At 37.5% G+C, this 16,959-nt stretch overlaps 1 protein-coding gene across 1 annotated transcript; it reads right to left on the bottom strand.

The window, feature by feature from the left end:
- Positions 723-14,571, bottom strand: LOC109848163 (phospholipid-transporting ATPase 1). Its single transcript, XM_020417531.1, has 7 exons — positions 13,634-14,571; positions 11,305-11,611; positions 3,251-3,959; positions 3,031-3,154; positions 2,714-2,933; positions 2,099-2,557; positions 723-1,243 (listed from the first exon to the last, which is right to left on the bottom strand). Exons 1-7 carry the CDS (start codon positions 14,490-14,492, stop codon positions 1,033-1,035), a joined length of 2,889 nt encoding a protein of 962 aa, XP_020273120.1. The 5' UTR covers positions 14,493-14,571; the 3' UTR covers positions 723-1,032.

Raw genomic sequence — 16,959 nt, 5'->3', positions numbered from 1 at the left:
ACTCTCAACTAGATTGCTTTTAGCATATGTTCAGATTATCCAAATTACACTAACCAATTGCTGAATGTGGACATATTCCAACAACTGCATTCATATAAACTTAAAATCACAGGGAACATAAAAAGTAAATAGCAAGATGATACAATTATTATTATTATTATTATTATTATTATTATTATTATTTGTTTTTAGTATAACTAAGACAAGTTCTGCATCAGCATTATGTTTAAGCTTAAAAGAAGACGGAGAACAGTTAAATACACTGAGCCCATCTCATGTAATGAATAGAGAACAGAGAGGACATGTGATCACATAAATTTTAAAAACATTACAGCTCCGAATAAAATAAAATGCAGACCCTTGTAAAATAATGCCTTCAACAGCTCACCAATTCAAAACCATCAATGACTTCTGTGATACACATGATTTTGACAATTTTGAATATTAGATTATTAGAGGAATCTTTCTTTAGGCAGCTAATGAGTTAGCTTAAGTTGGTCCACGATCTCAGCAGCAAGCACCAGCCAACTCGGACTATGTTAAATGAGGGTAAATAAATAAATAACATGCAGTACTCAAGCAGTCGGAAGCATCCCATGTTCACCAAATAATTTGATAAATACTTCACTAATGAACATTCAATGCAGAGAACAGCTCTTAAAATACTTGTCTAAAGGGAGTGCTACCTATCACGGGTTTAAAATTTAAATAACGTCTAGTAATATGCACAAAAATCAGTATTATATATAAATCATGTTGAATACATAAGATCCTTGTACAAGGGGAAGGGAAAAAATGAAGGTATTTTTTTGTATAAACTACTTTGCTCTTCCTATAATTTTTTTGTTACAAATAATTCACAACACTGCAGGGAATACAAATCTACCCCTTCGGATAGGTAACAAAAACCTCGCAATCGGTGAGAAATCCGAAGCTAAGCTGAAAGAATAGGCTAATATACACACATAAAAGAAAAAGGAAAAAGGAAAAAACCTATAAGAACAAAAAGAACTCACAGCGCCTGAATTATAGCTAGGAGTGTGAAAAAGTGCTCATTGGGATTTCTGATGTATTCGTTGCATTTACACCGCCAAATTTCTCTAATTCTCTTGCAATTTGAATATCGCTAGGCATGAAATACTCGGTAATTACCTTCATTGCGAGCCTTGGAACCATTGCTGTTATGATTACACAAAGCAAGAGCAACCAGAACAATCCAGTTCCCATAACATGGAAGATAGCCCTGGAAAAAATACAACAATTCATCAAAATATTTTTCTACGTTTCTAAATGTTTAATGTTGCATCTCATTTATAAAAGAGATGACTCTCAAACATGAATTTATTTTTATATTGTCTTTCTTAAATTACAATAATCATGCTTCATATGCTAGTTTAACAAGTGCAATGTATTTGACAACACACCTAGAGATACAGTGAAAACAGAGATTACCCCTGCTTACTAAAAATGGACTCTAGGTATTTTGTGCAGATTTCAGCTAAAATTCATTTAATTCGAAATGCACACTAGGGCATCCAACAATTATTTCCAAGTGTCCGGTGTGCATCACATCAATCGTGACAGAAACTGGGGTTCCATTCCCAAGTCAAACCATCCAAGTCTATGAATGATCTTTGAAATTTTTCTTTTTTATTCTTTGTTGCCAAGAAAATTGGAGAACTACACTAGCCAGGATAATTTTTAACGTGCGTTTCCATCATTAAGATATTTCAGCACTGTTATCTAACATGAATGATTGTTTCATAATCATGAGCTTGAGACATTGGAATGTGTATGCCAAAGGCCTATTTTGTGTGTGAGTACGAGACCAATTGTGCGCGTGTCAAGACCAACTATTCAGTAGTCAACAAGTAATCTTTACATTCATAGTATGTACTGAACCAATGTGTATATTTACATACACGATATGTGTCTCAAAGTCTCAGGAATTTGGAACTTGCACAAAAATCTGGGTTTCAAGTCTGATAAATAATGCTAAAACTAGGCCTAGCTAAAATGTCTTATATCTAAATTTATCATAAAGAAATAAGATGCATAAGGAATTGACTGCAATAATCCTTGGTGAAAGAGAAAGTACCAGAATCCCCGTAGCATAGGTATTGCATCTATGATGATGACACAAATGACTGTTGCAACTATACAACCCCAGATGGAAGCATGAGTCAACCAAGTCCACCGAAAAACATCCATAGCCAAGTGAATGTTAACAATGATGACCACTGCAAGCGTCCACAAGTCCCCAATGCTGGAGCCATCAATGTCACTCTGTCTATATGCTAGATAAGGGATGAAGAATATAGCTAAGCTCTGCCAGATGGTATCAATCATAGTAAGAATGAATAGCTTTAGGTTGTATCTTTCTTCTCTCTGACCAGACCCATAGAGTTGGGGATATTTAAGTAGTGTCTTCCTACTTAAATCCTTGTCGAGAATTCCAACAATGATGGTTGGGAGAGCAGTATAGATCACAGAATATAGCACGCTACTCCATTCTGTGATTGCAGTTGTTAAACTGAAGGCTGTGCAAAGTACATACCTGAAGAGAAAATCCCAGAATTACATTAGGAAGATTAACTTGCGATAAGTGAATAATGGATGAGAGCAAAGATACCATAACAGTTAAACTGAGATGGAAATGCATTTAATCAAATATAAAATGTCAGACAGTGAGATCAGTACAGGGATCACTTACCAGAAAAGCATGTAAACGAATACAGCATTCCTGTAAAAATTGTACAAAATCATGTATGCCATTCTCTGGTAATTCCAATGACCATGAACCAGCAGAAGTGGCACTAAGAATCTGAACTGCCCCATGGCGAAATCTGAAGCCATAACAGCTTGCCGTCCTTCTTGACCACTAATGCCAATGCCAATGTCAGCCATTTGGATCATTGAAACATCATTAGCACCTAGATAATATCATTAAAAAATCAGTATAAGCTGCAAAGTGTTTTACATTGACATCGGAAAAGAAAGAAGAAAAATTAACATGGGAATTTTGATTACCATCTCCAATTGCAAGAGTCATATCATCTGTGCGATTCTTGATAATAGCAACTATTCCAGCCTTCTGCAATGGAGCCACCCGGCAACATAATACAACATCACACGCAGTAGCCACTTTGAAAAGCTGCACCATCAATGAATCAGATACGAAGTTATAATTGAGAGAAAATGGAACAGCAGAGAGACAAGGTTTAATATATTTCAATAACATATGAATTACCTGTTCTTCTAATTCAGTCTCTAGAATATATACAAGACTGGTACCATCTATGATCAAAGCGAGACGAATTCTTGTAGAGCGACTCCCAAAACCATTATCTTGTGCTGCAGGAGACATTGCCGCCAACTTCTTACACATGGCGATCGCGTCTTCTAGACTTTTTCTACATGATTCCTTGGAACGGCTGTTTATAATAATCTGGGTCATTTCACTTGACAGGAGCTTACAAGAATATCCAATGGAAATGGCGGTCTCTTGCTTATCGCCTGTTAAAACCCAGACCTTAATCCCTGCTTGTCTCAGAGACTCTATGGCTTCAGGCACACCTTGTTGCAGCTTATCCTCAATTCCTGAGGCTCCTAATAATTGGAGATTGCATTCAATATTGGCTGCAACAGCTCTTAATAGGCCTCCTCTCCCTAACAATGCTGTGTTTGCTCTCTCATAAGCAGACTGCCATTCCCCAAACTCTGTTGAACTTAATTCCCGCATACCAATAACCAGTGTTCTCAAACCCATTGATGAATATTTGTGAAGATGGGTCTCTGTTGCATGAATTGCATCAAGATCCAGGGATTTGTCTATGACTCCAAACATCGAACTGTCTGCTCCTTTCACGAATAACCTAACAGTCTTATCAGGACAGCCAACTATAACTGACATCCTCTTGCGGTCACTATCAAACTCATGAAGGCCCAACACTTCAAACCTGTAAACAACATAGATATCAAAATTCATATGAATTGCACGAGATCAATCAAAGATAGTTCCTTGACAACTGAATACTAACTCTGTTAAAAACAGATACTAAAATATAATGAGAGGATATTTTGAAGGAAAAAAAACTACTGTATAATACACAATCAAAATATCATCTCATGTTATTACAGCATTAGAAACATAAATATTCTGAAAGATACCACAACCATAATAACAATAATGATATGACTGTCTTTATCTACAATTAATAGGATTCAATTATTCACAATCACACGAAAAATCTAATTAAGTGCTATAATATAGAACAAAGACTTCAGAAAAGGACATCAACACCCAAGATTGCTCGAATTATCTACAACTGATGATGCCACCCCATTATTAGGTGTAAAAAAAATACTTAAATTAAGTCAGCCATCGGAAAGATACAGATGACTAGCCCTAGACTACACCTATCACCAAAACAACTACAAAAGAAAGACGGACTTGATGATGATAAACTTCAACAAGCTGAATTACCATTGGTGTGGTAGTCACTTACTAATGAATAACCACCAACTAAGCAGATAACAACTAACCAAATTAAGAAATATACCACCACAGGAAACTAAGATATCCAAAGGGAAGACAAAAAGAATAGCACAGACTAGCTGCAGCTTGTTCTAGTACTATAACTGTAGTATATATATTAAACGGAAAGCAAATATACCACTACTTATCCTACAACGACAGCTACTAAGAAGGTATGATGATGGTTTACTACAACTAGCTGCTTTCCTATTGATGTGAGAGTCGCTAACTAACAGAGTCAGAACATAAGATGTTAACAACCAAGCAAACACCATAACAAGAAAAGATTTACCTCTGCCTATCCCCAAGAATATCAATGACTATATGCCCAGAGGTCCTCTCGATAAGCACAAATCCATATGCAGCGGCTGCATAGACCAACGCCTGCTCATCGGGGGACTCACCCTGGTAATCAATCAATTTCTGAGCGGAATCAGGTGTATCGACTACGATAGGCACAATGGTATTGCAAGCCGCCAAAGAAAGGAAGAATTCACGAGCATGCTTCCTTTCTTCAGTGTCCCTTCCACTTCTCAACAGCCTCACTAGCTCAGGATCAGTTTTCACCATCATCTTTGGCCTCCAAAACTGATCCCCAACTGTTGTAAAACACAATACATGTTATATAACCCAGACAACCAAATCTTTTTACCTCACAAACAAATTCACATATAAAGGAGCCAAATTTACTACCTATTACGGTATGAACTCCACCTATATCAGCAGGCAAAGGTGTTTTCCCTCCACTGTAATCGACACCTCTCACACTCGCACACTGAAACTCCATCTTGTTCTCAGTCAAAGTCCCCGTCTTATCAGAGAACACATACTTAATCTGCCCCAAATCCTCATTTATGTTCAGTGCCCGACACTGAAACCTCGAGTTTGAAGCCTCATCATACAAATTCCTATCCCTAATCATAAAATACGCCTGCCCGAGCCGAACCAGCTCCAACGATATATACAATGAAATTGGGATCATGATCTGAAACACAATCACCGATTTCAAAAACGTAAAGACCACCTCCAACGCAATCCCATAGTAGTCATAATTCTTATCATCCCCGACGAAGTTCCTCTTCCTAAAGTAAGGAGAGTCATCAAGCTCATCCTTATGCTTCCGCAACCAAACGCCCGCACAAACAGTCACAGCAGAGCACAGCGCAATCAAGAGCCCAGACAGCAAAAGGGTCTCTCTATTCATATGGGTCTCCAATCTACTCCTTTTCGACGGAGCTCCCGAGCTGTTGAGCATAACCTTCGTCTCTCTCCCCGTATAAACCGCAACCCCAACAGCCCAAGCCGTGTTCTTGAGCTCACAACCTCTCAGAATTATATTCGACGGACCAAGCGAAACCCTCTTCCCATCAATGTCCATGTTGGCATGAAACCCGTAGATGTTCCTATTCGGCCTCTCACAACGAATCACCCCTGAAAATGACCCAAACCCTAAATCCCCGTCCTTCTCCCTCGCCCTCGCCATGGTGTCCTGCTTCGCGTACCTCGTCTTCAGATTAGACTCCCCGTCAAGATTTATAGTCTGAACATAAGCAACACCAGTGGGATCGCTGGTCGCAAGAAGCACCATATCACAAGGCAGGGTTTCATCAGCGAGGACCTTAAGAATGTCCCCAACCTCGATCTCCTTCCATCGTTTAGGTCGGAACGAGACAGGGCTAGGGTTTAGGACGAGGGCGGAGCGATTGTTCTCGATCCGGTCGGATCGATGGCGGCGGTAGTCCTCGTAGGCGTCTTTAACAGCGGTGACGAGGAGGACGAAGGNNNNGGCTGGGGGAGCTGGTTGAGGACGGCGATGATGAGGAAGTAGACGTAGGCGAGGCGGTGGAACTGCTCGAAGAGATTTCGAGGGAGGAAGGTCAGGAGAGAGTACTTGGTGGTTTTGATGGAGTTGTTGAAGAACTCGAGGTCTTTGTTGGTTAGGGTTGGGTTGTTGACGTGGACGATGCGGGCGTCTTCGTCGGCGAGGTCGGCTTTGCGGGAGGAGAAGGCGGCGGAGTCGGCGGCGAGTTTCGGTCGAGGTGGATGCGGAGCGAGTTGGATGATCGGAGAGGGAGAGGTCGCGGTTAGAGGAGGGGGAGGGAATTGGGCGGGGAGAGGGATCCAAGAGAGGCCTCTCGGAGTTTACCATTGAATTTTTTCTTCTTTTGGCTCTAGTGGCATCAAAAGCTCAATGGTGAAAGGATTTTAGTTTTCGAGGAGGATTTGGAGAAGGTTTGGGTTTGGAAATCGGAAGTAGATATCGGAGGGGAGGAAGGAGGAGGGATGGCAGAGGGGAGGCTTTTTTAGGAGGGAGAGGGGACTACAGTTGGGGGTTAGTTTTTTTTTTAATTCTTTTACTTTTTCACTTTATTCTTATTATTGTTATTATTATTATTAATGATTTGGTGAGAGCATGACTCTCATGACACTAGACATGCAAGATGAATGGGATACGAAGAGCAGTTAGAGATCATATTTCTACGAATTCATGGATTTTTTTTCCCCTCAAAACAAGTAAGAGAAAGCACATCAAAAAAGCTAATATTGAATACTAACATCTTTATGCATGGATGAACTGAACCTTATTCGAATTCTAACAGCTCCATGATAGCAGTAATATTTTTAACTTAATTTTTTTTATCTACAATAGAATAAGATTTTGGCATATGATAAAATATCCCGGGAGTTATGTTCACTGAATTAGTGACGCGTTTTCTTAATGTCTAATTATCCTTTCACTATATCAACGACTTCTCGATTCTCAGTTGTAATGAAAGTTAAATCTTATAATTATGCATTCTAGAATATTCCCATAGCTAAGACTCCTTCTCGTTGAACTAAAATACAGAGTCATACGGTGATATCCCATTTTCTTTATCAGCTTTAAATGTATAACTCGTGAAATTTAAACATTATTTGCTTTGATATTACGTCTAATGACTCTTTACTATGAAAATGATTGCTACCTGTAACTTTCTACTCTTATGAGGCAACTAAAATAACTACTAATCTCTTCTTACTAATTATTCAGTAGGAAAATGCTAATATTGAGGGAGAAAAGATTGAGTAAAAGTGCTATAACAGGGAGAAGGCCCAGCAAGTAAAACAGTAGTTTCTGGAATGATCCAAAGCCAATCCCAGGGCCGGCCCTAGCATAAGGCAACTAAGGCCTTTGCCTTGGGCCCCAAGTTGGATAAGGCCCACCCACCCATATATATAATATATGTAACTTAGTTACTTAAGCATAAAACTAATCCTATTTAAAAAGTAAAGATCCAAAGATAAAAAGTGAAGTTAATAGCTTAGCAACTTATGAGATTGAAAATTTTGAATTCTTAATAGCTATGAATATTTGGTATGACATATTGTTTGCTGTTAATTCAGTTAGTAAAATCTTACAATCTAAATATATGCATATTGATATTGTCATAGATCAATTAAAGGGTCTTATTGTATATTTAGAAAATTATAGACAAAATGCTTTTATATCTGCTTTGAATTCAACTAAAGAACTTGCTAATTAAATGACGTACAACCTATATTTTGTGAAAAACGTAAAATTCATAGAAAAAAACAATTTGATGAAATATTGGTAATGAAACAATATTTAACGCTGAAGAACCTTTTCGTATTGAATATTTCTATACATAGTTGATAAATCGCTTGGCTCAATTGAAAGTAGGTTTGAACAATTAAAAACGTATGAAAAAAAAATTGGTTTTTTGTTTGATTTGAAAAAATTAAAAGCTTTAGATTATATTGAATTGAAAGCATATTATCTTAATCTCGAAAATGCATGAACATTTAGATATTAATAGACTTGATTTGTTTTCAGAATTGAGAGTGCTTAGGGAAATTTTAAAAATAGAGATTAATAGTCCAATTGAAGTGTTGAACTATATAAAGTGGTTAGATTATTTTCTAAATACTTGTATTGCTTATCGTGTACTATTGACTATACTCGTAACAGTTGCTTTCGCTGAAAGAAGTTTTTTAAAATTAAAATTACTAAAATCTTATTTAAGATTGACCATGTTACAAGATATTGAAAATAATATGTAATTTTGCCGCTCAAAAGGTAAGAAGAATGAGATAAAATGTATTATGAGTTGTATCACTTAGGCCTCATCCAATATTTCGCCTTGGGCCCCAAAATTCCTAGGTACGGCCCTGGCCAATCCACTTTAAAAAAAAAGGCGGAGACATCGAAATGGATCCAAATGGGATGGAGAGGAATTATGCAGGTAAAAAGGAAAAACGAGAATATATTCGGATTTGGAAATTGGAACTGAAAGAAAAGCGAAAATTGGCCGGAAGTCACGTGTCTTTATCCCTAGTAGCTGGTTGGCCGGCTTTTTTAAATGAGTGGTTAAGTAAATAATCCATGTTATATCAAAAAATGGTATATATTAAGAGGAAATTTATTAGCCTTTGTTAAGTGCTTAATTAAGCTCGTCCTTACGTCTCTATTGTTGCCTTCTATTTGTCTTTTAACTTTTTAAATGCACCGAATCTTCTATAAGATTTTTATTTTTCTTCGGGGCTAAGGTATCAATAACACATTTGAACTACGGAACTATTGATGATGTTCTTTATGTAAAGTGCCTTTTTCTGTAGTGGTAGCGGTGTATTTTAAGCTTTCCATGTTCCTTTATAAAGGATTTAATCAAATCAAGATACTATCGTGCATTTTGTTGTTAATAATGAACAACTTAAATCAATGTAACTACCTCTGCCTCTATGCTGAACTTTACATGACAAAACAAATACGGAGCATACATCTCCAAGTTCTCATTGATTAGGTTTTTTTTTAGAGGCATGCGATCAAGGTGGTGCCAATTAAGAACATAATTGTGTAGGAAGTTTCCCAAGGTTGACTTTATGAAGCCCACGATGTCCTTATGTCATTTGTGTGTAGTGTAGAAAAAGGAAGGAGCTTGGAAGTGACTCTATATAAGGGGAAAAAATTAATTTTAGAAGTTAGTATATTGATTTTTCGTTCATTTATACCCAGCCAAATATTATAAAGTTTTACATTTTTCTGCATGACCTCTCTTTAAACTTAACATTTTATATCAAGTTCATATCCCTCTCACTAATTAAGTCATCGTCAACAACTCTCTTCAACACTTCTATGCCTCAAATTTCCCTCAATAAAATTCTCTCTTCTACACGTCTTTAGCAACTTGTCTCAATTCATTATTCATTATTCATATTCAAAAAGTCCATTGGCTTCACATAATGAGCTCAAGGATCAATCATAACTCTTACAATATTAGTTGAAGCCAAACCTTGTGGTTCACCAACCTTTTTTATTTATTACTTCAAAAAGGCTGTATTGCGTGTTGTTGGTGCAACGTGTTTTTAAAATAAATTTACTAATTTTTAGATTGCTTTGCTTTGGACTTCTAATTTCATCTTATTCCTTGAATTGTTAAATATGCCCATGAACTATTTTTAATTCCACATTGCCCTCTAAAATATCAATTTCCTCCCAGAAGTATATTTAAAATACTCATAAAGAAATGAAATAAAAGTGGTAATTTGCGGGATAAAGTGAGACTAAAAATAGTCTAAAACATAAATAAGAATGAATTTAATAGTTCTTAAAACACATTTATACTTGTATTGTGGCTATTTCCCTCATCATAAATACAGTATTTTTGCAACTGCAATTGTCTATATTATTCCTTTTGTATTTATAGTTGCAAAATCATTGCAGTTGTAGCAAAATAAATAAGTACAATTATTCTGCATCCTTGTTTTGAATTAAATACACTTGTATTTACTGCGTAACAAATAACATGAGTTATTATTATATTCATGTGCATTCATTAAGTGGAAATGTTATGATTCAAATCTTGCAGTGGTGGATGTAAGAATTCATGTTTGTGATGTACAAAATATTGCATTCATATCTTTTTTTCCTCTTTCAACTTTCAAGCTTTCACCCCATGTGTATAGTTTTAATGACAGCAATAAATACTAACATGGCTCTCACTTGTCATACTCATTATTCTCAATTTTGTTTGAAAAGGTGTTAAAGTTTTACCATACAACTTGCTTTTAAGATCTTTGTACTTGTAAAAATATGTACACAAGTAATGATAGTATTATGACATTTGAACAATGTCATGATTTTGGGCTACTTCCTTATGTCGCTCCTTAATTAACAAGACCACCTAAAGATCTCACCCATGATGTAATCAGTCTAATTTCCAAACAACAATGAATAAAGCTGATCAATCACTACATATAATATGCAAGCATCACTAAGCTCAAGATACCTCCTTTTTCCTTAATTATCACCATTGATATATTATTTGCAATTGTTATCTTCCTCACCAAAACCACTACCATGACAAAACAAACTAATAAAAACACCAATAATGCTAAATAGTCTTCTCACGTGGATTATAATGGAATTATCATATCTAACGATCTTATCGTCTCATAAGGATTTTTCCCCCCTCGTTACAAGCAATATTTTTGACTTTATATCTGATACTCTTACCTTATATTGGTATCTTGTATTTTGTTTTGTTTTGACGGAGTCTCTTATTATTATTTAAGATGTTTCATTAAATTCCTATTAATAAAGAAGTTCCATCTTTCCACAATATGGACAAGTTTATCATCCTCTACTCTAAAGAACATCTTCGATCACAAGCAAACCAATACTACTACTGCTGCTATTACTACTAAGAGGATGCAATTATACCAGACAAGTAAAGAAATATGAGATAAATGAAAGGAAGAAAACACACCTTTGTCTCTGACCAAGAACATCGATAACAATGTGCCCTGATGTCCGTTCAATAAGCGTGAATCCATAAGCAGCAGCAGCATAAACTAGAGCTTGTTCATCAGGCGACTCGCCCTGATACTCAATTAACTTTTGCGTAGGATCAGAAGTGTCAAAAATTATTGGTACAATCGTGTTGCAGGCTGCTAATCCAAGAATGAAGTCTCTTGCTCGAGTTCCCTTTTCCGTGCTTGACCCATGCTTTAGTAGGTGGAGAAGCTCAGGGTCAGGTTTAACTTTCGTTTTTGGCCTCCACACCTGTCCACCCACTGTTTCAAAAAATGCGTTACCTTAAACTTTTCCAGTAATTATAATTATAATTATTGATAGATTTGCATGAATCATGTACTAACAGGTTATTTTGCCCAAAAAAAGTACTAACATGTTATAAATATAATTTATTGCTGAAATATATGACATTAGTCATAACTTATGAATGGTATTAGCTCTGGGACATAACTTGGAAACTTATTCTGTCAGTAAATATCCCGATGCAAGTTGGGAGATATTCTAAAACAAAGAGGATTTCATAACTATTTTCTGTCCTGATAAAATACCTGCATGCTCTTACTTATAGTTGCACAATCTGAACAATTAAGAATCAAGTAAAGCAGATATCAGGAATATTCATGCACTTGATCGTTACTAGAACATATATGTTATAGACATTTTATATATCAAAGGAGGGGAGGTGGGAAAGGCCGACGATGGCAATGAGGGGGGAGTTGTCGTTGAAGCTTTTCCCCTTGCTTTACATACAGAAATTGTTATGAACAGACTAAATGACCTTATTCTCCCAGAACGCTAGCTAATCCAATAGTTCCCTTCCATCTTCTTAACTTAATAAACGAACGCCACCCTCCCTTATTCAAGGGAACCCAGTTTGGGGTGGGTGGGGGGGGGGGGGGGCATCAAAGTGCCCTGGGCCAATAAAAAGTGGAATAAATAATGAAGATAGGAAAGAACACACGACAAGTTACATGGTTCACCCGAAATTGGGCTACATACACAAGCGAAGGCAGTCCGAGAGAAATGAATGCAGGCCTTACGCCCTCCACAATTTTCATTAGTCATTTTCAAGAGTTCAATTATAACTGCAATGATATTTACAAAGACACGTTATCGGAGATACTTAAGACAGAAGAAAGAAGAAAGGATGAATATAGCATTTATTCAGCAACCAATCCTACTAACACAAATATACTAACAAAAAAGTCTGAAGCAAAGCTTAAAAAGCTAGAAAGCATCAATTGATGTTACCTCATATGTATACTGAAACAATGTACATATGTGATATTGTACATGAACATATCTAATGTTTTAGGACAACATCCATGAATTATGAGGACGATATCACAGGAATCAGGTAAATATAGTTATGCTTTGTTCCAAAATAATTAGTCATCATTGATTCAGTAATATAAGGGTATATCTCAATCTTTATCGTCCGAAAGAAAAAATGCGTATGGAACACTACATATTTCGAAGATCAAGATGCTGAAACAACAATGAACAAACGCAAGATCCTCCAACCAAATTGATTACATTTTTCTCTTGCATATGAGATATGTCCTTCCAAGTTATTTGAAAATTGAAAGCAATCCTTACCAGTAATTTTCAGTTTGTTAGACGCTAGGATATTGACAGAACTTTCTTTAAAAATGAAACAAAATTTAATACAAAAACCTATGAATAAGAGTTTTTTGGCTGAGATGACCCTTGGCAATTCAGCTCATTAGGCCATATCTCCAAGTATCAATGTAGCATTGCACCTAACATCAAAATTTCTCAGTCCTCTAGTTTATCTCTGACCAGATATTGGGTTGCATTTCAATTTATCTTCCAGAATCCAGGAAAACACCTCACCGTTGATGTAATACTGCTGTGGCCTAAACACAGTAAGAAACCAAACATTCTCAATTGCACTTGATTTCAAATTGATGGATCCGGTCTTACATTACAAACATGGGGTTTTCCCTGTATCCCCCTCAAATCTCTCTTTGCAAATTTATCCCCTAAATTAGACTATTTCCTCAAATCTCAATCTGGTTGAACCTGAAAGCATCAAATCTGACTATTTCGAACCTTAACCTGGTTTATGTTACCACTCATTGTTCATAAGCAGATTCCATTAACTAATTTTCCATTAACTAATTGCAGCCATTGAATTTACTGTCCTTATGAAACCACTTGGTGTATGAACTTAACAGGCAAACAAAAATCAGACATATTTGCAATTTAATAATAATAAATCGCAAAAATGGTATATTTACAAAAAAATAATCACATACCTAACACAGAAGCACCATCCTCTTGATCTCCATTGCCGCTATAATCAACTCCCCTTACACTTGCACACTGAAACTCCATCTTATTCTCTGTCAAAGTCCCTGTTTTGTCCGAAAAGACATACTTAATCTGCCCCAAATCCTCATTTATATTCAATGCTCTACACTGAAACCTCGAATCCGTAGCCGCATGATACATCTCCTTGTCATTTATCATGAAATAAGCCTGCCCCAATCTCACCATCTCCATCGATATGAACAGCGCGATCGGTATCATCACTTGAAACTGAATCACCGACATGAAGAATGTGAACACTATCTCCCATCCAATTCCATAGTAATCATATTTTCCAATCCCGTTTCCAGAATAATCATTTTTTCTATAGTACGGCAAATAATCTAGCTGGTCCTTGTGCCTGTTGAGCCAAAACCCCGCAAGTATGGTAACAATTGTGCACAGTATGAACAATGCAACGGCTAGTAGAATCGTTTCACGGTTCATGTGGGCCTCTAACCGGCTCCGCTTCGATGGCGCACCGGAACTGTTAAGCATCACTTTGGTCTCCTGACCCGTGTAGACCGCAACCCCGATAACCCAATCCGTATTCTTCAGCTCGCATCCTCTTAAAATTATGTTGCCCGGTCCAAGAGATACCCGTTTACCGTCTATATCCACATTCGCCTGGAACCCGTATATGTTGCGGTTCGGCTTTTCGCATCTCATAAGACCCGAAACCCGATTAGGCGGGACCAATTGGGTCTCTTGCTTAGCATAACGGGTCTTGAGATTGGACTCGCCATCTAGATTAATAGTTTGTACATATGCGACTCCTGTCGGGTCGGATGTGGATAGTAGAACCATGTCGCACGGTAAAGTCTCGTTGGCTTCGACCCGAATGACTTCCCCGACCCGATTTCCACGGTCTGGGTTCAAAACCCGACCGTTTAAGAACCGGAACGGTCCTGTTATTCTCGGTTTGATCTGACCGGTGCGCGCGCGCCAATCCTCGTACATCCTTTATAGCCGATACAGTCAGGACCAGAGCCAGAGGCAAAATCGCGACCTCGGGAGTAAAAACCCCAAGTTGTGGGACGAAGTTGAGTCCAGCTAGGATCAGAAAGTACACGTAGGCGACACGGTGGAACTGCTCGAATAAGTTGCGGGGCAAAAAGGTAATTACGCTATATTTCGAGGTTTTGATGGAGTTGTTGGGGAATTTGACGGGCGAATTGGTCCGGTCGGGCTCGTTTATGAAGACGAACCGGGCTTCGTCGTCGGAGATCTGCTCGCTGGCTGAAAAAGCGGTCGAGTCGGAGCGCGGGAGGCGAAGCGGACCGGCGGTCGTGAGATGAGCCGGAGCCGGAGCCGTAGCGCCGGGGAGGGGTTTCGATTGGGAGGAGGATTTGGAAGGTTAGACTTTCTTGAATTGGGGGTTTGAGAGGAGAAAGAATCGGAGGAGTTGGTAAGAGTTTCGGGAGGTTGGAGGAGATGGTTGCTCTTTTGGATCGAAGATCGAAGGAGGCCTTGAGTTTTCGGTGGCGGTTGAAGGAGGAGATGGGGCTGTTGGGGATGGGAGGAGGAGAGGTCTCTCGGAGGTCATTATTGTAATTTTGGAGCTAATGGAGGGTTTTTGGTGGCATGAGATAGATTAGAGAAATTTTGGAGATGGAAAGAAATCGAGGGAGGAGAAGAGGAGGAAGACATATAATGAGGGGAATGGACAAAGTCCATACGCGCGTCGAGAAAGGGTTATGAGCATTGATTGGCTTTTTGCGTGTACAACGTGTCAATGCTTTTTTGCTACTTCATCACTTCAAAATATTTTATTTGCATGAATGCATTCTCGGACAAAGATGGTGGTTTTAATTTGGACTTGGCAGACATTGAAATTTAGAAGGGTTAATTGTGGATAAGATCCTCTTAGTATCATCAAATTACAAATAGACTCTTTTTAGTTTTTTTTTTTTTTTTTGCTAATAGGCCCCCTATAGTACTAACACCAAGTGCGAAAACACCCGCTTAGTAAAGTTTTTCAACTCTTTAAAAGAATTATCAGTTGGGGTGGTGTGGGGGGTCTATCCTCGCAAATAGAATTATAGAGAATCTATCGGCCTCCTCAAATCTTTTTTATTATTTTAAGAATAAAAAAATCACTTAGGGGCTATATTCGTAACAAATAAAACTATACAGTCTATCTACAATTGGATGATACAAGGGGTATGTTCGCAATTAATCCAATTTAGAATTAGGACAAATTATAGATTACCCCTTGTTATTTGTTTATTTCAACTTATCGCTTCTTAGTTAGTGAGAATGATGAGGACTATCTGTAATTCATCATTTTGAACATTTAAGGAATTATACATGTCAATAAGTAGTTGAGATCTGAAACATTAGATGGATAAAAAAAAAAGAGGACCATTCCCCTCAGAACACTGCAAATACTAGTAAGGGTGTTCGCAACTCTTTATGAGAGGGATAGAGTCATGTAAAGTGAGTTTGTCATGCATGTGGGAGTAATTTATTAAGCATTCACATGTGCTACATGAATAAGAAATAGTAATTAGGGGACAAGTATACGCCTTGGTTTTGAATCTGGGAGTCTAAACTTTAGATTAGACATATCAATTTCAGGATACATTTATCTTTTTTCTTACCAATAAGCTCTTCGGAAATGGTCGTAGTTTTAATGTCTTTTATTCAGTCTAAATACACACATGCGCCTAAAGGTATAATACAAATAGCCTCAAAGCATATATTTGAAAGATCTTGAGAGAGCCAGTTTTGGATAGAAAGATTCTAATATAAAGATACTCCTAGTACGTTCTGGTTGCATCAATATGTTGACATTGGTTGAAAATGTTGTTAGGCTCTCACTACCATATCCCATATGAGCATACCAAAATATCTAATTCAGGGGGGTGTGTATCCAAAGTGATAATGCTAAAGGACATAGTCAAGGGGGTAATAACCAAAAGTACAGCCACCCAACGAGTTTGGGTTGGACTTTCCCCCTCCCAAAGGCATCATGTCATGTGTTTGGTCATCAACGAATCTCTTTGTATTATATGGCCAATAAAATAATTGCCAGGCTCTAGTACAATTCAAAAGAGTACAGCGCTTGACTCACACAATTATTTTTTTGTCTTCTAGAAACCCAGTTTGACCCAACGAAAGTACGCTTACAATAAAACACACGCTGGCCTTTTCTTTGACAATCGGCAAATTAAAGAGCATCATATCCTAATATAGAAATAAATAATCATTTCTAGAAGAGAGAGAAGACTTTGCACTCTGATGGATGTTTCTAGTTTATATTTTAGATTTT

This window comes from Asparagus officinalis, chromosome 7 (genome assembly GCF_001876935.1).
Source record: "Asparagus officinalis chromosome 7, Aspof.V1, whole genome shotgun sequence".
In the NCBI taxonomy this organism is placed as follows: Eukaryota; Viridiplantae; Streptophyta; class Magnoliopsida; order Asparagales; family Asparagaceae; genus Asparagus; species Asparagus officinalis.
Note: the sequence above shows the minus strand (reverse complement) of the source record. Positions and strands in the feature narration are given on the sequence as shown.

Coding starts and splice junctions, on each gene's coding strand:
- LOC109848163 (XM_020417531.1), bottom strand. CDS start 14,492: ATGGTTCTACTATCCACATCCGACCCGACAGGAGTCGCATATGTACAA. Junction 2,934..3,030: donor GACTCTTGCAATTGGAGATG/GTAATCAAAATT, acceptor GATATTATCTAG/GTGCTAATGATGTTTCAATG. Junction 2,558..2,713: donor TTCGTTTACATGCTTTTCTG/GTAAGTGATCCC, acceptor TTTTCTCTTCAG/GTATGTACTTTGCACAGCCT.